General features: G+C 42.3%; 3 protein-coding genes across 4 annotated transcripts; 1 reads left to right on the forward strand and 2 right to left on the reverse strand.

Moving 5' to 3' along the window:
- Positions 1-4071: 4071 nt before the first annotated feature.
- LOC131263142 (serine/threonine-protein phosphatase PP2A 65 kDa regulatory subunit) lies at positions 4072-10578 on the reverse strand. 2 transcript variants are annotated; one of them, XM_058265297.1, is made up of 6 exons: positions 10444-10578; positions 10185-10325; positions 9185-9832; positions 5796-6561; positions 5437-5706; positions 4072-5361 (listed from the first exon to the last, which is right to left on the reverse strand). In XM_058265297.1, the coding sequence occupies exons 2-6, from the start codon at positions 10275-10277 to the stop codon at positions 5357-5359; spliced, it is 1782 nt and encodes a 593-aa protein (XP_058121280.1). In that variant the 5' UTR covers positions 10278-10325; positions 10444-10578; the 3' UTR covers positions 4072-5356. The 2 variants fall into 2 exon arrangements, with proteins under 2 accessions (XP_058121280.1, XP_058121279.1); XM_058265296.1 differs by having other exon boundaries at positions 4072-5364.
- Positions 10579-11238: 660 nt separating this feature from the next.
- Positions 11239-12168, forward strand: LOC131262436 (uncharacterized). The gene is made up of 2 exons (XM_058264438.1): positions 11239-11629; positions 11688-12168. The coding sequence occupies exons 1-2, from the start codon at positions 11239-11241 to the stop codon at positions 12074-12076; spliced, it is 780 nt and encodes a 259-aa protein (XP_058120421.1). The 3' UTR covers positions 12077-12168.
- A 6741-nt stretch (positions 12169-18909) lies between these two features.
- On the reverse strand, positions 18910-20624 carry LOC131263089 (uncharacterized). The gene is made up of 2 exons (XM_058265237.1): positions 20530-20624; positions 18910-20467 (listed from the first exon to the last, which is right to left on the reverse strand). Exons 1-2 carry the CDS (start codon positions 20535-20537, stop codon positions 19381-19383), a joined length of 1095 nt encoding a protein of 364 aa, XP_058121220.1. The 5' UTR covers positions 20538-20624; the 3' UTR covers positions 18910-19380.
- Between the last annotated feature and the right edge of the window lie 368 nt (positions 20625-20992).

Raw genomic sequence — 20992 nt, forward strand, 5'->3', positions numbered from 1 at the left:
CTAGGATATAGGAGATTTAGTTTTCGCTCGCTAGCCAAAACCGATGGAAGATTAAGGCACACTCCAAATTAAAAACCGTGCCCTGCTTCCTTAATGAGAGCGTGAACGGGTCATTAGTCTGCACCCGGGGATCGGAAAGGCTAGGCTGGCTGACCGGTCTATCATCGGAATGGCTCGTCTCGACAGTTCGGAGCGGCTCTACGGCATTCCTGTCCATAAGCGATCGAAGCGTCTGACGAGCGCCGATCAACACGTGCAAAATTGGCAGAGGTTCAATAGGCGATTTGTGCGACTTTCGAAATTTCCACACCCCCGGGGCCCAGGTTCTTGTTTTCAGGCCCTTACCAGAAGCTTCCTCGGAACGGTTCGCCATGGTCAAACGGGTTGGCTAACGCACCAACGAAACGGCCCAACCGTTGGTTGTAGAAGCAGAAGAAGACAAACCAACAACAACATCAAAAAAACCGGGTCCAACCGCTGACGGATGTCTTGGAAGTCCAACCGCATTGGCCGGTTTCGTCGGAGGCCGTTTGGCCGCGTGTTCGTTAGATGGTTGAATTACCCACCTTTTTTCATCTACACTAGGTTTACTTTTATACTTTTCCCCCGCTTCTTGGGAGCGCACGCAAGGAGGCCTAAGCTTTCGTGCCTCCGTTTAGATGAAATGCCTACTTTTTACTACCAGAACCAGTTAGTGGCAGTTCTGTCGGAAGGGGCAGTAAGCCTGCGAAACAGAAGAAGTTTTGCAACATATGCCAAACGTCGCGGTTATTGGTACAGAAAATGGAAAAGCCTACCCAAAATTAAGTTGTAGAATATACAAAATTCACACGCAGAGAGCAAACGTTTGCCGAACGGTTGCAGTGTAACTATTGATCATGTTTACGGTAGCAAATCAATAGGAGCGTCACACGAAATACCAGTGGGAAAGTAAATAAGTCAAGCTAACAATTTAGACATCGGATGGCGCAACAAGCGGCCAACACCCAAATACGCTGGTAGTAAGGTTATCAACAACTGTGCCTTTCAAATGGCAATGCCGTGTCAACAACAAGCAGCAGAAGTAATAATGTGCTTACTTAAGGGCTTTATAATTTCACACTCAAATAACGACTCGACGAGTAAACAAATGCCTACGCCCAAAGTTATCTATTTCTAGTGATTCACGCAAAATTCTACATACTGGCCCTCTAGGTCAGATGATAATTGGATTTCAAATAAAGCATTTAAAATGGGTATCTTTTGGAAAGCTAAACCAAAAACGTAAAACCATAAAAATGTAATGTAGCATACGCAGAACGTTCTGCATCAGCGAAATTGGGCGATCGAATCAGCAAAACGAATCGTAAGGTCAGTGATAAATTCACGCTTTCCCATTTTCATAATATTTATCACACGCTGTTATCGCTTTTGAAATCGATCACAATATAACACAATGTTTTTTTCTTCCACACAATGTTGAGAGCGAGCTTAACACGTTGTTTAATAAATAAGTAAGGATTAACGGACGTCGATTTGAATATAATTCGTCAATTCTGCACTTCGGATTGAAATCCCACCAAACACTTCATTCGATCAAGCCTCAAGACGGGACAAACACTCCTTCCTTAATGACTCCGCTGTTTCTAATTGCTCACGACACCGAAGGGGTGCACATTTGCATGTAAATTTGCACCAAGCTAATTAGAAAAACGGTAACCAACCGGAGTGTTCAATGTGTTCTATACGACGCGAAACGAATTGAATTCACGCACACACAACGGGCGCAAAGAGTTTAAAGTCCGACGGTCGACTGAAACGTGATCGTGAATGAAACTTCCAGGCAGCCGCGAAGATCGCGATCGTCGTGTAAACGCGATGTTGCAGCGTAACGTCCGTTACACCGCGGCGTCTTAGGACGTTGCATTTGTAACGTATTGCACCAGGGGTTGGCAACGATGGGCAAGGCAGGGGATTCAAAGTTTTAAAACAATTTAAAAGTGAGGAAAGCTGGTAAGAAAAGTTTCACGATATCGTTTTTGTATCGAAAATCTCTCCCAAAAAACGAATTCTTTTTCTATTCGTTCATACTGTTGGTGGATGTTCCAAGAACTAAAATAAACTTTCAAAACTTTATACTACACCAGTGACTTAGGCGAGTACAATTGCAGTTAACAGAAAGATATGTAGGTTAACATTGTAGTAGACATTCGAGAACGCAAATGTCGGTTGAATGAAAAAAAAACAATAGGAAAAAGCTAAAGGATTTCCACTCACAAGTATAATTGAAAAGTACGATTAGAGAAATAAGAGATACAATAAGCACACCAATTTTTTAAAGGGTTAAACAGTATAAAATAAAAGAAATATAAGTGTTGCAAACTAAAATAAATTTTAAAATGCAAAAAAAAAGGAAACCAAAATCCAACTTTAAAGTTTGGAGAATTGAAGCCCTTGAATTGAATATCACCTGCTCCATAAAGATAGCAAACCGATAGCATAGCATTACGTAAGCGATAAATATTGATAGAGTACAAACATTGCCTTCCAAACGAAGACCTTTTAAGAGACATAACTCGCTCTTCAAACGCAAAGTCTTTATAGTAAATAAAAAAAGATTTTTTTAGCAGAGAATGGGAAAACATATTGTAATTTTTTCTCCCTGCATTTTTCCTATCATGTACATCAATCAGCATGGTTGTAGTCAAAATTGATTACCATAATATATCCATTAAAGTAAGAGATTAGCGTAATGATCCTTGACGATTGAACACATTTTAGGTGGATCATTAAAGAACGTCTGTTACGGTCGTAATAACATGGTGCGATTGAAAATAAGAATTCACTCAACGTATTCTACTAAAAACGTTAACGTGAATGTTTTTATTTTAAACAGTGAACGTTTAAAACAAATCGTAAATTCTATGGCTTTTGTATGTTACCCTATAGATTGAAAATCGTCTGGTTTTCGTACCAGAAAACATTCTAGCAAAAATTACATATCAACTGAAACACCATTACCAAAGGTTCACAGGTCATATAAAAATCTATCACTTACCAACCGCTATCACCAGCCCGGTAATAACCACCAGTACCTTGTTCATGTTGACCGGCTTCGGCGCGTTTTTCGGACAAACTGGATGGACACAACCCACTTTGTTCACTTGACTGTACTACTTACTGGGGGGCGCCACACCACCGAGTGCGATCGTTCCCGTTGCGTATCAACCAACTGTTTCACTGTCAGTGGAAATGACCACCATCACCACGAACCGTCGCGTTTCGCCATTCAGCGGACGATGAATCGCAACAATGGACCCCGCGCGATTCGGCGGACGTCTGTTATCAGCGCTGACTACTACTCTGGCACCAAACCAACCGCGGGCCCTGGAATTGGACACAAAAACTAGTCGATCGCAGAATTCAGACACGAGTTTTGATACGGGAAGAAACACATCCACCACAAACGGAGGAACACAGCAGATTTGTAATTCGCTAGACTCGCGTCTTTCGTACGTACGATCATTCAACACGATCGAACTTTGATCCCCGTGCTCAGGGGTTGGCGAATGGGGTAAAGCTGAAAAAGTAGAGATGAGTGGTGGGATTGGAAGGGAGATTCAAAATTAGAAAAACACATACTTACACATACCCGTTGCGCCGGTGTAAAATAGGGGTAGCGCAACCCCCTTTCGGGCGGTATCCAATGTAATCTCAACAGCTGACTTTCGGCTACACGCACACACCGGACGATTTATCTCTTAGGAATGAATGGGCAAATACCGTCTCCGTTTGCGTCTTGAGGAATGACGCATGTCACCTTACCGGCATTCGCAAGATCGTAAGAGACAAGCAGCCAAAAGGAAAAGCATACTCAAACGAAGAGAGCACCTGCAACGGCCGGTGAACGGCGAGCCTGGCCAAAACCCCTTTCGGATTAAACGGAGCGGAATTAAACGGTTAATCTAGGGTTAAACTCGAGGTTCTTAGCGGTAGATATCGACGGAAGCCACCGCATATAGACGGCCGCAATGGATGAAGGATTAAGCTCGAAGATGGCCACGTACACGCACACACACACACTTTCCGCGTTACATTCGAAAAACACAAGCCGTGTGTTTCTTATTTACTTTATTCCTAGATTTTTCCTCTCCAGATACACGACGATGTGAGTGTTCTAGTGTGTTTTTGTTGTGTATGAATGTGCTTTGCTCGGGTTCAACTTTGTTCTCTCTTAGCACACCCCTCTACCACAATATGTTTTATATGTATATATTTATAATTATTAATATTTATTTGTAGTCATAGGTTAAACTAAAGTATTAAAGAAGAAGTAGTAAGCAGTTATTTTCGAATATCAGAAGAACAACTCTTTCACTGTAATGCACACTGCGCTGTAACTTCGCTCCCTTCTTTAATCGCCTCTACTGAATTGTTTTCCACTTTCCTACTCTTCCAACAGAAGACACAGGAAAATTATGCACGAAAAAAACGATAATCCTTCAGTTCAGCTCACAGTAGATTCTTTGTTCGTGTGTACGAATTTAGCTGTTCCATTCCACCCAATAACTAAGGGGTTTTGCGAACTTCGTGCGATGTCTAACAAAACAAGATCCTAGAGCAAGAATCTTTTACAATTTTAAAATGGAAAAAAACTAACCGCCAACAAAACCAAGTGTAAGTAGCAATGGCGGTTTTCGCTTCTACAACAAATTACAAAACCCATTTCCCTCGGAATCGAAAAGAGAAAGTTGCGTGAAGGAGGAAAAATGTAATTGAAGGGAAACCCATCATCCATCCCCTATATGGTGATTTGTATGCTGTTGTGTATTGTGTGTGAGTGTGCGAGCAAATGCGCCCCCCTTTTCCGTGACCCTTCCAAGCTAATACGTTCATGCTAATTGCTTTCACCAAGCACTATACTACCTTTTCCCGGATGGTTTTCCACACGAAAGCTACTAAGAGGTCAACCAAACTGAAACGGAAATGGCATTTGCAGCCGAGAAAAAGTGCTGCTTCCAAACAACGACAACAACATTATGTCTTCCTCCTTCGACCATCGTCTCTCTATCGTCCTTATCAAGGATACTTCTTGTGCTCGTACACGTTGACGCAAAGACCCCATTCATTTCGTTCTATTTCTTCTTGGAAGTAGACATCTGTTTTGAAAGGAAAAACAAGTTGCGCTAATTCTTGCCATTGAAAAAGTCTGCCCTTCTTTACGCAAATGATGTGTGTTTGATCTACTTGGGCAAAATTCATCTTAGCCATGCCCTCCTTCTTAAATTATCTCAACTGCCATGTAGATATTTCCCCCTCCCCGTTCCCACTCTGTTTCTCCCTGTCTTCACTTCACTCTCGCATCAAATGTGTTGATTTAGGCTGCTGAAATGGAAGAGAAAGAAAATTAGTAATGCGCTCGGGAATGTGTGGGAACGTTTTTTAAAGCATACGTACCGGCAATGCCGACCATCGCTTCCGAGGCAAAGTATTTAACGTCCACATCGGTGTCGGTGTTCAGCTTCTCCAGGATCGGCTTCACGTGCTCGTCGATGGCGGCCTGGTCGAGGAATGGCGACAGCTTCTGTAGCGTTTTGGCCACGTTGAAGCGCACGTTCGCTACCGGATCGGTCGATAATACTTTGATGGTCGGAAGGAACAGCCGCTCGATGATGTCCGCGCCACAAACGTCGGCGAGCGCGTTGATACAGAACAAGCAGGTCATTCCTGGGTGATGCAAGGGTTTTACGAACGATATGAATTAAATTTGGTCATGAGAACACCGCTTTTTTCATTCTCCCTAGAAAAACACTTACGGTGCAGATAGTTGCTGTTTTTAACCATGACCAAAATCTGATTGATGATGTTCGTTTCGGCCCACTGTGTGCCGAACGTTTGCACGATCTTCTTCATGTTGAGTGTGGCCGCCTCGCGGATCGCGTACACATGGTCGTTCAGCCAGTTGAAGCACAGGTCGCGCAGCTTCTGATTGAAGAACTCCTGCCCGAGCTGTCCGGCCAGCAACGGCATGTACTCGATGATGGCCAGACGCACGCGCCACTTGGTGTCCTCGGCCAGCTCGACGATGGCCGGAAGCAGCGACTGGGACAGCTGCTGGATGCCGATCACGTCGTTGATGCAGTCCAGCGTTGAGATAATGTTGAGGCGCACCTCGGGCCACTCGTCCTTCAGCTGCACCAGGAACAGGGGCAACAGGTGTTCGATCGTGTTATTACGGCCCACGATCGGACTGAGACCCATGATGACCGACGCCAGTGCCGACTTGACGTGCTGGTTCGGGTCGGCCACCAGCTCCTTCACGCACGGCAGAATCGAGGTCATGATGATCTGCTCCTGGCAAGCCTTGTCGAGGTTCGAGCAGAACTCTGTCACCTTCGTGGCGGCAGAAGCGCGCACCTCCGCCTCGCTGTCCTTCAGCAGGAACTGGAATGCCGAAACCAGGTCGTTTTTGGTGATCTCCTGCCCGACGGCCTTCTGCAGATCGGTCAGCTTTTCCGCCACCATGTATCGCACACGCCAGGAGTTGTCGTTAACACATTGACGCAGTGTTGGCATTACATTCTGGAAAAAACAACAACAACAAAGCAAACACAAATAATCGGATTAAAAACAATACGCGGACCTCCATTAATTAATATCCCATTCCCATGAGTAGTCACCGTCGTGGGAATTCCAATGGTTATGGTTCGTTTCGTACACGCGTAAAACGCATCGTTGCGTGAGATACAAAGCAATAACACGTCATTCGAACGGTGAATAGAATGTCCAACCCTATCTATCATATATCCGCTCTATAAACATCCATATTTCTGGTATAAATGAGAAGCCCCTTTAGATATGAATATGCAAATGGCGATTGTATATCTACGAGTGAAATTGTTTGCCACTTTTCAGAGCAGCGGAACATGAACATCTAAAATATCAATGGGATAAATGTTTTCCAGCCCAAAGTAAAGACAAAAAATACGGAGCCAACTGTAAAAATTCTAAATATACAAACAAATCTGATTCTAAAATATATATATATATATATATAATAATAAAGTATTTGCAGATTGCGTATCTTTTCGAATGCTAACAAACACCCCTCATGACGGAAAAGGTCACAAATGAAACGGAAATGGTTCCCCACAAAATCGCATCTGCGCTTGTTCGAACAAATTTATTTCATCCCTATCCGTCCACGATCTGTTTTGTCGGTTTTATTGACTCTTCCTCCTTCGGTTGACTGTTTCGTCGTCTAGACCTAAAGATTATGTCCTCATTTACGCATCCCGGCTAAGAAGAGACTAATGTTATTCGCATTGTCAAGGTTAAGCTCGAGTTCAATAAATCCAGTCGTGCTAGGAGCGGGGGGAAAAGAAAAGATAAAACAAAACAAAAATACTCCACCAGGTAGTAACGAAAGGAAGTGCATATTTTCAACACAAATCCACCGACGCGCGTCTTGGGAAATCCCCTGCCAAAGGAGGGGTGGTAGAGTTTCGTCTTACCCCACCAGTGGTTTCTGAGGCCAATTACGATCGCGAGAGTATAACTACCTCAGAAGGTGATCGTAGCGTTAGCCACGGAACGTAGAATGAAAGAGAAAGAGTAACTGGAGAGGGAGAGAATGCTGTCCATGTTCCATATATGACCATAGCAAGATCGCGGAACGCGACAGCATCGTTCATTCGTATCCGTTTACTCGCTTGGTACGGAGGGATAAGCCGTTGTCTTCGTAGCCGGGACCTGTTTGCGCCGGATCCGTTGATAACCTTCCGTGAACGAGCGATAAGAACCCTCATAGACACCAAACAACCAACATAGAAGCATACCCTCATCGGGTGGATCCTATTCCAAGGCTTGTGTGCTCGATTAGTTCTTCGTCAATCCTCGTTCACAAACGGTTGTCTTAAGATGAAGCATTTCAGTGTACCATCGTCGGTTCTCTTTCTGGTAATCGTTGCCGTTAGTGTAGCTGATGCCGGATTTTTGGACTGGTTCCGAAGCAACAAAAACAAAGGCCATGAAGTGTGTAAAGTTCAGTTCGAGGTTCTTGATCCGCAAGGACTCCGCCTGTGGACGGCCCAAAAGCCCGAAATGAAAGGGTTCGGTGTGCAGCTGTACATCAACCCGGTCACGGGACGGAAAAATCAACCGTTGGTGTGCAACGTGTGTGCCAACACGACCGAGGTCAAGCACGGCAAGTTCTTCTTGCAGGACGACAACGTGATCGTCAAGAGTGGCGACATACTGGAGTACGTGATCATCACGGACAATGGCAAGACGGTGCAACGCCACAAACCGAGGAAGCTCATTGTCGACGGTAAGGCACGGGCGGACATTTGTCCAAAAGTGAAAGCGTCGAAGGTTAAAGCATGTTCGTTTTCCCTCACGCAGACTATCTAATTAAGCCGAAGGGAAAATGCGCCTGTCCGACGGGGGCCGTGTCAACACCGGCGCCACCAACAGCGGACACCGCACGCCAGGTGGTGGACGAACCGCAGGCGGAAATAGCGCTGCTCGGACGCATTCTCGAGCGTGTCTCGCAAAAGTGCGCAGAAGGGACCATGTCCAAGTATCTCTTCCTGCAGGTCGATCGCGCCGATGGACCAACCAGTGACCTCAAGCAGTTTGTGCGCGACTACTTTGCCAAGAAGAGCGCACTGAAACCGCTGGCCGGTTCGGTTCTTACGGCCGAGGACGACACGGACGGGATCGTGTTTAAGGTGAACACGATAATCGATAAACTGAAGATTTTGGAGCTTGCCCAACAGGATGGCGATATTTTGGACTACGATAAGCTAACGGCCATCGACGATCTGGACGTGCGAGGATCGTTTGTAGAAGACTCGAAATGAAAGCAATCGTTTCACGACAACTAATGGAAATAAATACTGAAGTAACAAAATGACATTGGAAATCTATAAAAAACCAGTTTATCTAATGTGAGGGAATGTGAAAGTCTTGATAGCACTATTCTTCGTTATTTCTTTTTATGATGCACGAAAAGTTCTATAGTTTCATGCAACACAACTTTACATTTAGTGTCTTTTATTACTCACACCCTAAGAATATCCGGTTAGTCATGCAAGACACTAAATGTAGAGACCATTTTAATTTTCATGGCGTGTTTAGAGAAAAGAAAAAGGTAAGACCCTAAAGATCAGCTGTACCTAAACAGGAGGATTTAAATGCTTACCAGTTCAACCTCGTCCTGTGGGAGCAGCTGGGCGATGCTGACGCAAGCTTCCACGGCCAGCAGACGTACGGAATCCTGCTCATCCTGAGCCATCTGCACGAACATGGTGATCAGATCCGACTTGAGGTACTCGATCTCAACGACCTTGGCGAACTCGCCGAGCTTGCCAGCGGCGGCCCGACGCACCATCGGCGTCTCGTCCTGGCAGAGGGTGCGGAAGTTGTTTCGCAGCTCCGCCTTCACGGCCGCCGACACCCGCGGATAGCACACCGAGAACAGACCGCAGGCGGACGTGCGGGATGTGAACCAGTCGCCTGACACCAGACGCTGGAGCGTCGGTACAAGGTGTACCTCCAAATCCTGCGCACTGTGCTGTCCGGCTACGGTACGCAACGATTCGACCGCTTTCTCCCGCACGACCGTCTCCTCGACGGTGGCCAGCGATTCGAGCGGCGGAATGAGATACATCGCGTACTCGGGACCGCCCACCAGTGGGATGAAGTTTCCCAGCTGTTCGGCCAACGCCAGCAGGACCTCATCTTCGTCGTAGATGGACTCGGTCAGGAACGGAAGCAGCTCGGTACGGGTGCGCTCCTCGCCCAGAGCTAGCGCGATGGTCGATAGTTTCTTGATCGAATTCAGGCGTAGCTAAAAATAGACAGCCGGGGCGGGGAAATAGAAAGAAAAAGAAAACCAAAGGTTCAACATACGGCCCCGTCAAATCGATAAACATATCCGGTCTTGCGTTGGGTGTCGAAGGAAAGGTGCGACCCATTTGCGTAACGATTGCGGATGAGTGTTATCGCCACCACCGTCAATAACACCGTGCCACGGACAGGCCGCGGCAATCCTTGATCCGGTCGGAACGCTACCCGGTGCGCGCTTCCGAGCGGTTCTGGACGGAAGCCAACATGGGTAACGCGAGTCGCAAACGGAAAGCGTACGCACCACATACAGCACAGCACGCACCTTCGCCTTGCCGGGACGGAAGCAAACCTACCTGAATATCCTCATTCTTCAACTCATCGATCAAAACAGCAATCGGATAAAGTGAATCATCCGCTGCTTTATCACCGCTTGCACTGGCAGCCATGTTTTATTCGTTCTGTTTCTGCTTTTTCTAGGTCTACCAACTGGGTAACTGCGATGACAGCAGCGAGGTGGATGTCGAAGATGTTGCAAAAAAAAAGAGGAAGAAGATATGTGTGAAAATCTCGACCCGATTGGTGATGCTTTTCGAGTGCTTTTGGGGCACGCACCTTATAAAACTCCACTACCGCACAATCTTCGAGCTTACGAATGGCTTTTTATCACCTTTTGGTAACTGCTGGCGCGTGCAAATTCTGAATAAATGCTTCACTACTTTTTCACGCAAACCAGCCGAATCCGTCGACTGCACTTTCAACTTAGTGATGGGTGTTCAACATGGGAGTAGGCATGAGTACAATGCTGGAACGGTGAACCTAGCTACGGTCAGATTTAATGAAAACTGTTTTCAAAAAAGTAAAAAGGAATTGTTTTTCAGCCTTTGGATTACTTTTCTAATGCTTCAAATTTTTAAATCACTTGCTGTATTGCGTAAATCTGCTTTAAAAACTGATACATACGTAAATCAAATGACTTGTTGTGAGTCAGTTTAATATGGTCAAAGGAACTAGTTTCTTAGACGTTCCTCAAAGTGGGTTTTCCCACCCCTATAGGCAGAGTCAAGTGTCATGGCGTACACTTCGTGTTTATGCTAGAGGATTCAATGTTTACATCCGTCTCTATTGTAATTCCATGAAATTTAAAAAAATCAGTTGATCGTAACAATAAAGCTATGCTATCGTAACAAATAAGCTATGCGCTATGCTGAGTTATGTTAGCATCTCGTTTGAACTGTTCACACCGAATATTTGCTTTAGCAAATAAAGCTATCTCCTTGCAGTTACTATCAACAACTTTCACTGCAAGGAACTGATAAGTACGAAGATCGTTTGCTGTTGCCGTTCAGGGGGAAGAAAGCTGATAGAATGTTTAGTTGATTGGAAGCTGTGCCTTACAAAGGTCACGCAATGGAGCGGTTTACAGCTTTGTTTATAATATTTTGTGCCTTAACTCGAGCCCAAGAGGAAGTTCATCTACCTGGTTATTTGGTATTTATGAAACAGTTCACGGTGCACGTGCAGATTCGTGAACCATCAGGAATAATGGTGTGGACTAGAGACAGTTCACTGATTGAAATGTTCGGAATCGAACTTCACGTCGGTCAGCCTAACCACACTCATCACGAGCCTATCTGGGACCGTCAGTTAATTGTAAATACATCCGTACCCATGGATGGAAAATTTATGATTTTCGATCATGATTTGACGATCAAAAAAGATGAAATCATTCGGTACAGATTTTCCGTGCTACACAAGGGTATACTATCCCACAGTAACTACCACAGGATGATGGTAACAGGTAAGCGTTGTATATGGGCAGTTTTCTACGGTCGTTTAAACCAATCTTTGTGTTTCAGATCACTTGTTTTACCGACCCAAGGACAATGTATGCTACTCCGAGTGTTTGATGGATAGTCAGAAGGCGATTGAAGTAGAAACTGCCCGATTGAAGACTATGCTGGAAAACAAGATCCTAAATTGTGTTGGTTCGCACGCGTCGGAGCATCTTTTCTTTCCACTGGCAAATGCTACGAGCTATGTGGCTAATACCCTACAGTTCGTTCAGTATCGCCTGTGGCAAATTGAAGGCCTGAGGCCATTGGTGAACAACGTAGTTACGACGTATTTAGCGCATGATGGAGTAGGAGTAAAAATGAAATCTGTTCTTGATAAGTTGAAAGTACTTGAGCTTGGTAGGGGAACGCTGGATGTCGTTGATTTTGATGCAATTCTTCAAGAAACTTGAGTAATTTAAATCGTAAAAATAACCGTAGGAATAAAAGCAGGAGGATTGTTTCAAATAGCGTAAAATGTCATTATCATCATGGTTGGTTAAAAATAAAAATTACAAACAATTTACTCACAATTAAGGTAAATTTTCCCCACATTATCTATTTATTGTCCTACTTTTTAAATGTCTTTACCGAAACCCCGTTTCAACTTATTAACTTTAAGCATGGCACATACATATTCACTGGACTTGCGGTTGTGCTTATCGAGTAAAGGAAATGGATGAGTAAATTGCGAATTTTCAAAAATATTTATATATTTTATAACTGTACAGAAGATTTCATCTTTAGACCGGCGAGTCCTATGTGCCTGTTTGATGATTAACCTGGAAAAGATGATTATGGACTGTGATGAACTACATGCCAACTGATAAGAGAAAACATGTTCAGCGTTCTGGTAGGAAACGCGCACATTAGTCGACCCAAAGCGGAGCCTCAAGAAAGTTGACAATGCAACGATCACTAACGATGTTTGTAGTGCTTCTGTGTACGTTGTTTGCCACCGGTGAAGCTGATGTTTATGAGCTTGCTATTTCAGTACCAGGATCGTGGAATCCTAGTTTTGTGCCCTCGTTCTTATCTAACTTCTTTAACAAAAGGCTCAATCGAGAGACAGTAAAAGTTAATATAAAGATTTTCGAACCATCTGGAATCGAGGTATGGACCAGCGATGCTACAACCATAGATATGTTGAGAATACAATGTGTCGGTCACATATCGAATCACACCAAGGAAATCTTTTATTCAAATACCACCGTCCATGAGAATGGAAAGTTCATGATCAAGAACCCCGATTTGGCGATAAAAATGAATGAAACCATTTTTTGCAGCGCTTCAGTTCGTCAGGGAGACGTTCTGTTTTACAGTGGGACAAGATTTCACAGGATCTGGAATATGAGTGAGTTTTCTATGATTTTGTGCAGTGTTCTAATTTATTTATAATCATTCTACTATTTCCTAGATGAGTGTTTCATATGGCGCGAACAAAGGAGAAAATCTATCGAATTTGAAAATATAATTCTGGCTTGCATTGCATCGCAACCGACGGAGTATCTCTTCTTTCCCATTGCAAATGCCACAACTTATGTGTCGGATCACAGAATGTTCGTTGAAAGCCGTTTGTGGAAGACTGATGGCCTGAGGTCATTGGTGAATAACGTGGTCGCTACGTATATAGTGCAGCATGGTGTAGTAGCAAAAATGGAGACAGTTAGAAATAAATGTACGGTTCTTGAACTGGGGAAAATAGAGTTCGAAGTTTTGGATGCAGACACGACGAGTATTCAAGAAGCATTAACTACACAAAATGCAAGCGAAACAATAGACAAGAGTAACACAACTGAAATTAGTAGTTACGATACAACAGAAGTATCTGTCTCAATGAATCTTTAGCACGAGTTGTATAAAATTAGGAAACTTAAAATTGAAACTGAAAAATAAAATGATTTCAACTCTTATTAATTATTCGTCTTGAGCATTACGTCATTCCAGCACCACAATTCCTTTCCGAGAAGTGAGATAATGTTTCACCACAGCCGGTCAGGAGGTGCTGATAGCATCCTTAGCGGATTGGAAGTGAAGTGGAGTGAATTATGAGATTGTTAACGATTCATAGGTATGATTTAACGCCTCGTCAACGAACATGAGCATTGAACATTTGTACGCAGAAGAAAAGAGTATGAAAGCGACTATTGATCGCATCAACGATCTTAAGCAAGACTACAGATTCAATTTTTCAAGGCAAGGGACGATTACTCAATATTTTTTATAATTTAAACAAATTGCTTCAATTAAAAGTTAGCACTTAACCTACTCGAACCGAGTAGGTAAAAATATAATTTTACAAAATCAATATTGCTTGAAACTGAAATATTCAATCTTCAGCATTGATCTTGATCAATGGCTTGAATCTGATATGGAACTGGAATGGTAAGACTTTTGTGTGGATTCTTCGCCAAAAATAAAGCTGATAAGAAAAAAGAGTTTTCAGAGTTCTGGCAGGCAACGTGGATGATGTTTTTAGTTGATTAGAAGCTGTGACTAGAGAAGGTTACCATGAAACGATCGCTAGCGGTCCCACACAACACGAAGTCGTATTAAATTGAAGAAATTGAATCACATATTAGTATTTTTCGAATCGGAATCGCAGTAAGCATAGACAATGTACGAGCAATGTATAATCTTTGTTCCATATGATGCCGATTAAGAATGTAATACGATTTTCTTTATGCATACGTATAGATAAACGAGCAATGTCCGGCTGATGTATATCGTAAGTCGTATATGATGCTGACTTAGAAAATATACGACTAAACATATACATTTTGAACAATGTACGGTTAGCGCCTCCACTTTTGTACGTATAGGCATTATTTTTGCATCATTTACGATTCAATCATATTGCATAGAAGTACGATTATTTCAAGTTGATATTCGATTTACATGCATATGTGTTGTGTGGGGTGTTTGTGATTTTTTGTGCATTTGCAGCCACAATTGAAGCTGCTGTTTATGAGCTTCCTATTTCCGTACCAGGATCGTGGAATCATAGTTTTATACCTTCGTTCATATCTAAAACTATAAACGAGCGTTATAAGCTGGAAACAATAATGACTAATATGTATATTCTGAAGCCATCAGGCATCGAGGTGTGGACCAACGATAATTCATCGATAGATATGTTGAAAATAGAATGCTACCGACAGAACTACACCAGCCAAACTAAGGTTATATGGGATCCATTATTTTTTGAAAACACCACCGTCCGTGAGAATGGAGAGTTTAGGATAATTAACCACGATTTGGTGATAAAACAGAATGAAACAATTGAATGCAGAGCTTCAATTCGTCTGCAAGGCAAGATGTTTTACAGCAATTTCCTATTGATATGGAATATAGGTAATTTGTGTATAATTTCTGAACTATTTCGAGTCAGTTTAAAGTTAAATTATGTTTTCTAGGTGATTGTTTCATATGTCATGAGCAAAGGAGCAATTCTTCCGTTTTGGAAAACAACATCAAAGCTTGTATCGCATCACAACCGACGGAGTATCTCTTCTTTCCGATTGCAAATGCCACAGCTTATGTGAGGGATCACAAAATGTTCGTTGAAAGTCGTCTGTTTAACGTAAATGACCTGAGGTCATTGGTGAATAACGTCGTTGATACGTATGTGGAGCAGCATGGTGTAGTTGCAAAAATGAAGACAGTTGCTGATAAATGTACAGTTCTTGAGTATGGGAAAATAGAGTTCGAGGTACTGGATGCAGACTCAAAGGGTCTTCAAGAATTAGCAAAAACACAAAATGTAAACGAAGCAACTGAACAAAGCAAATAATTGTATGGAGTTCGATACAATTTAAAATGCTGTTTAATCATTTTAAGAAGATGCTAAATAAAATACTCTCCTCCTCAAGCATCTCCTATTTCGTATTTTGCCTTCAGCATGCAGCAACTCCTGCATCAGGAGCTAATGCTTGAAATGATCTTTCATAAGAGCTACCGCATGCACGGGGGCTCTTATTGCCTGTCGGTATGTATTTTTATCAAATTGTAAAATTTTGAATTTGAACTTTGACCTTGAATACCAAATATAACATCTTTACAATTCTTTATGACGTATGTGGAACTGACATGATTTCTTCGTTGTGTGAATTCCCCAACGAAAACTGATAAGAGTGAAGATTTTTCATCGATCTGCCAAGAAACGCGCTTATGGTTTTTAGTTGATTGGAAGCTGTGCATCGAGAAAGTTAAAATGAAACGATCACTAGCAGTGTTTGCGATTATTTGTGCGTTGTTAGGCACCATTGAAGCCGATATTTATAAGCTTCCTATTGTATGGGGTTGGTTATTTCCTGAGAAAATAACGGTGAATATACAGATTCTGGAACCATCTGGAATCCAGGTGTGGACCAGCGACATTTCATCGATAGATATGTTGAGAATACAATGTGACCGTCTCAGTCACCACATTTATAATAGGGTTGTATGGGAGCCTATATTTGACGAAAATAGTACCACACTTCAGAATGGAATGTTAAAGATCATTAAACACGATTTGGTGAGAAAACATTATGAATCCATTCAGTGCAGACCTGCAGTTCGTAAGGAAGGCGAACTGTATTACAGCAATAGCCTATTTAAATGGAATCCAGGTAATTATTGCATGATATAGTAAAATATTTCCAATTAGTATTGATGAGTGTTTTCTTGCTGTATCTAGGTGATATAATCGGTGCAGCAAAGAACCTAACCGTTTTGGAAAATAACATCAAAGCTTGTATCGCATCACAACCGACGGAGTATCTCTTCTTTCCGATTCCGAATGCCACAATGTATGTGACGGATCACAGAATATTTGTTGAATCCCGCCTGTTTAACATAAACGACCTCAGGTCATTGGTGAATAACGTCGTGGGTACGTATGTGGTACAAAATGGTGTAGTAGCAAAAATGAAGACAGTTGCTGATAAATGTAGAGTGGTTGAGCACGGGAAAGGAGTATTCGAGGTACTCGATTAAGACGGTGTATTCGAAGTATCGTCAACTATCCAAAACGCAAAAGAAAAAGTGGAGAAAACAACTGGAGGTAAGTCGCAAGATAACACTGAAACAGTACAAAAAATAACTGAAGCTAAGCTGCTTGGTACAACTACTCAAAACGCAATAGGAACAGTAGAAAGAACAACAGATAATGTTGCTTCATACAACTATCAAACATGCAATTGGTACAGTGAAAATAACAACAACTACTGAAAGCAATAGTTACGAAACAACCGACGATGATATACTCGCGACAACTGTAATTTATGATTAGTACATGACTGAAGATTGATATGAAAAATAAAATAACCCCAACTATCATTCATATGTCCTCCTAGTTAAGTTCCAGCATAACGCTACATGTGTTAGAGATCATTTTTGGAACAGATACGGAAGATGAACTTGCATTAATGCCGGTTACAGAAACACTTAATAAAGAATACGTAGCATGGCCAAAATATATGAAATTAAACACTTTAAATCACGAAACACGATCAAAGGTTTGTTGTAGAGGAAAGAAACATATTATTTGTTCAAATGACTGGCCTGTCTATGAAAAAACCATGAAAAATCTCAAAACACTTGTATCCTTGCTTACCATGATTTTCATTTTGCAGTCTAAAAAGTTCTCTTTATAAATCGTAAATGAATTTAAGAGAGAAAATAAACTCGTGTTCATGAAACTGAGCAATATTTCGGCATTCAGCCTCATACAGATAATTATTTTTCCTGGCAAAAAAAAGTATGCTAGGTGTCCTCGATTGATTAACATTCATAAACATGTTTAAGGCACTTTATTGCACCCTCGCTAAATATAAGAAAAACAATCTACAGATTTTGTAAGCTTTCAGGCATCTTAAAGTAGAGATTAAGCAAAGAATCAAACATCCAATCCATGGTGAAGTCCTTGATTGCACAACTAATAGAGTGATCATGGTTGTACACAATTGAATGATTTGGAATTGGAATGGTATTTTCCATCATGGGATTCCCCACTGTTCAAGTGATAAGAGACACGATCATCCAGCGCTTATGGAATGGCAAGTGAATGCTGTTTTTAGTTGACTGGAAGTAACTCTTCGAGTAGGTTACAATGGTTCAGTTATTTGTGAGATTAACGATTGTGTTTGCGTTCTTGGTTACCGTTAGAGCTCAAGAGAAAATTCGGATTTTAGCTCCAGGCTACAGAGAGCTTAGTTTGCTGCCTTTAAGTTGGTCTAAATGGATCAACAGCAACATTATTTCGACGGCAACATACGCAACAAGGGTGGTGAACTTTCAGGTTATGGAGCCATCAGGAATAATGGTGTGGACTACAGATCATTTGTTTATGGAAATGTTGAAAGTAGAACTTCACGTTGGTCTAAACAACCTGACAGCAAGCAATTTTGGAATTCCTGTCTGGGATCGACACTTTGTTTGCAACACTACCGTCCCCATGGATGGTAAATTCCTGATTACTAACAAGGATATGGTGATCAACAAGAATGAAATTATGAAACTAAAAGTTTCAATTCTATATGACGGAGAGCTATATTGTAGAAACTATCGATGGCTTATTGTGAAAGGTAATCGAAAGTCGTATTTTAATTTAACTAAAAATTAACATCTTTTGTCGTTTGTCAGATAACTTCTTCTTTAGATCTCCGAACAGAGTGTGGTGTTCCCATTGTCCCACGTACCATCAGGAACATTCTCATACTGAAGCCGTTAACTTGAAAACTGTTCTTGAAAAGAAGATAATGGATTGTATCGGCTCAGCAGCTACGAAAAATCTTATCTTTCATTATCCTTTTCAAAATACAACAAACGAGATAGACTATCGAGAGTTCGTTACGAGTCGTCTGGCGCAGATCGACGGTTTAGGACCTTTGGCGAACAGTGTAGTTGATGCATATTTAACGCAGAACGGCGTAAAAGTGGAAATGAGGACGGTCATCGATAAATTGAAGGTTTTAGAGCTTGGTGGAGGAATGTTAAACGTAGCTGATTTTGATTTGATTGTTCAAGAAAAACCAACAAATTACACAAGTGAAGAGGATGATGTAACTGAAATGTATAATTATTGAATGTTATAATGACCGATTACATATGGTTCTCATGCCAAAACAAAATGGTGTAAAAAAGAGTACTCTTGTCAGCCCAGAGTCAGCATCCTATTTCAAGAACTGATAAGAGGGAGGATTTTTCAACATTGCTCAGCAGGAGAGGAGAGTTGATAGCCCGCTTAAAAGATGAAGACCTGTTACTTTGTAAGAGGAAAACATTGCCTGATGAATCTTCGAACATTTTATTGGCAAGACAAACGAGACATTTAACGAAAAACATTTTAACATAGAGACTCCCGAAACAACACGCATCATAAGCGAAACGAATGAAATAAAACACTTTGAAACAAACCAACTGTTTGTTGTAACGGAAAGGAACAGTAGATTTAACCAAACGACTGCAAAAAACCAAATTAAAACTCGCGTTAATCCATGCGTATCATGCTCTTCGTTAGTAAAATTTTAATAAGTTAGTTTTAAATCGACAAAGTTGAACGAAATCTAATATAACACAATACTCAGTCCAGGATTTAAGTCCAGGTTCTTTGAAAATTTAACAATTAAAAGCAAGGTATGTTTTATCATTTCGGTATCAATCATCAATGAAGAGCATAATATTCAAGATCATTAACGCCGCTTATATCACCGTTAACTTTTAATTCCGTGACTTATCTTCGCAAATCGTCATCGGTGGAGAACACTTTGTCGTGAGATTTCATGTGATGGTCCAACGTTTTCCGCTTTTTGAACTCGCGTAAACACAGATGACACTGGTACTGTTCGGAAATGATGCAGGTATGCTTACGCAGGAGCTCGCTGGAAGGGAAAGAAACATTACAATCCTGGCAACGATACGCACGGGGGGTCGCGGTCTTCATCGAACTCGCAATGGGGCGATTAAGCAGGCCACGGTGTAACGTTGGGCTGGAAGGTAGCTGGCAGTCGATGCCACTTTCCGACAGCCGGGCAGGATCGGCAGTGTGTGGAAGAACGAGATCGGTTGATGGAAAAGCAAGTCGTTTCACTACTGTGGCAGTGTTGTTGTTTGTTGAACCGTGGTTCGGCAAATAGTTGCTACTACCGATCGGAGTTGCTAAAAGCGATGACCCGCGACCCTTTCCTGTTATCGATGCGTTTGTGACCGTTTCGACAACTGAGGTAGAACGTGTATGCATCTTTTCCTTGGCCTGGCAGGAAGCTTTCATTTTTGAGTAGGAACTGGCTTCTAGTTTCCGACGTCCTTTTTGGAGGTAATTGTTCAGAATGCGCTGATAATCCAACGGATCGGTTATGATGCCGGCGTGCGGGGTGTCTTTAACAGGTTTCTCCGGTTGCTTGCCAACAGTTGGTGCCGGTTCTATCACACTATCTGATCGAATGGGAGAAGATTCCGCGAAAACACTATCGATGCCGATTTTGGAGTTTGTTTGTTCTAGGCGTTTGCAAGAAAATTCAGTCGGATTTACGGCTCTCGTTGCCGGTTTCTGGTCGAACAAGACCGCGTCAGTTTCAGGCGACACCTCGGTAAGGTATTCCATCTCGGAGAACAGCGATGGGACCTCTTTCTCGAAGCAACGGTTCGACGCGATAAAACTTCCGGGCGGAGGGCTGTCATGGCGTAGCTCACTGTCCAGATCCTTGTAAAGATACGCGCTGCTCGCACTTGCTATCCGCACAATGTCCTCGCAGATTTCGCCGAAGTCGTCGATGACGAACGTTTCCTCGGAAAAGTATTGATCGTAGTCGAACGACATGCTGGAAGTTAAGCAGTGTACGATGTAGTTACTGGGGTGCGGTATCTTCCCGTAGCGACCTACCTATCCATTGCGGTGTACTTTTTACAAAATTTGTCTCCTTAAATGGCCAAACAGCTGGCCTGAGTTATTCAAAACAATTCGGCGTGCTCGTGATTGTTATTATTTTTCTTTGTTTTGAAGTAGCGTTTAGTGATCCACACCGTACCCATGGGTTCGCCACTGAAGGTTATGTATCGGAACGATGCACCCAGGTTGGTTCACGTACAGCGAACAATTTGATTCAGGCGTAATAATTGAACAAAATTGTTAAGGAACTTGAAATAATATACTTCGTTAACTAATTACTTGAAGTACTGAAACTTGGCTCATCAAAAAAGTAGTTTCCGTTCCAAGTGCTCCGGATTGATTCACAATTTAAATATTAATATCCACCCTCTATCACAAAGCTTTCAAATTTGACACCTCCCATGAACTAGCAGCTCCGACCACAAGTAATTTTAACAAATCAACGGATTTTTGGTAT

Source organism: Anopheles coustani, chromosome 2 (assembly GCF_943734705.1).
Source record: "Anopheles coustani chromosome 2, idAnoCousDA_361_x.2, whole genome shotgun sequence".
Classification (NCBI taxonomy): Eukaryota; Metazoa; Arthropoda; class Insecta; order Diptera; family Culicidae; genus Anopheles; species Anopheles coustani.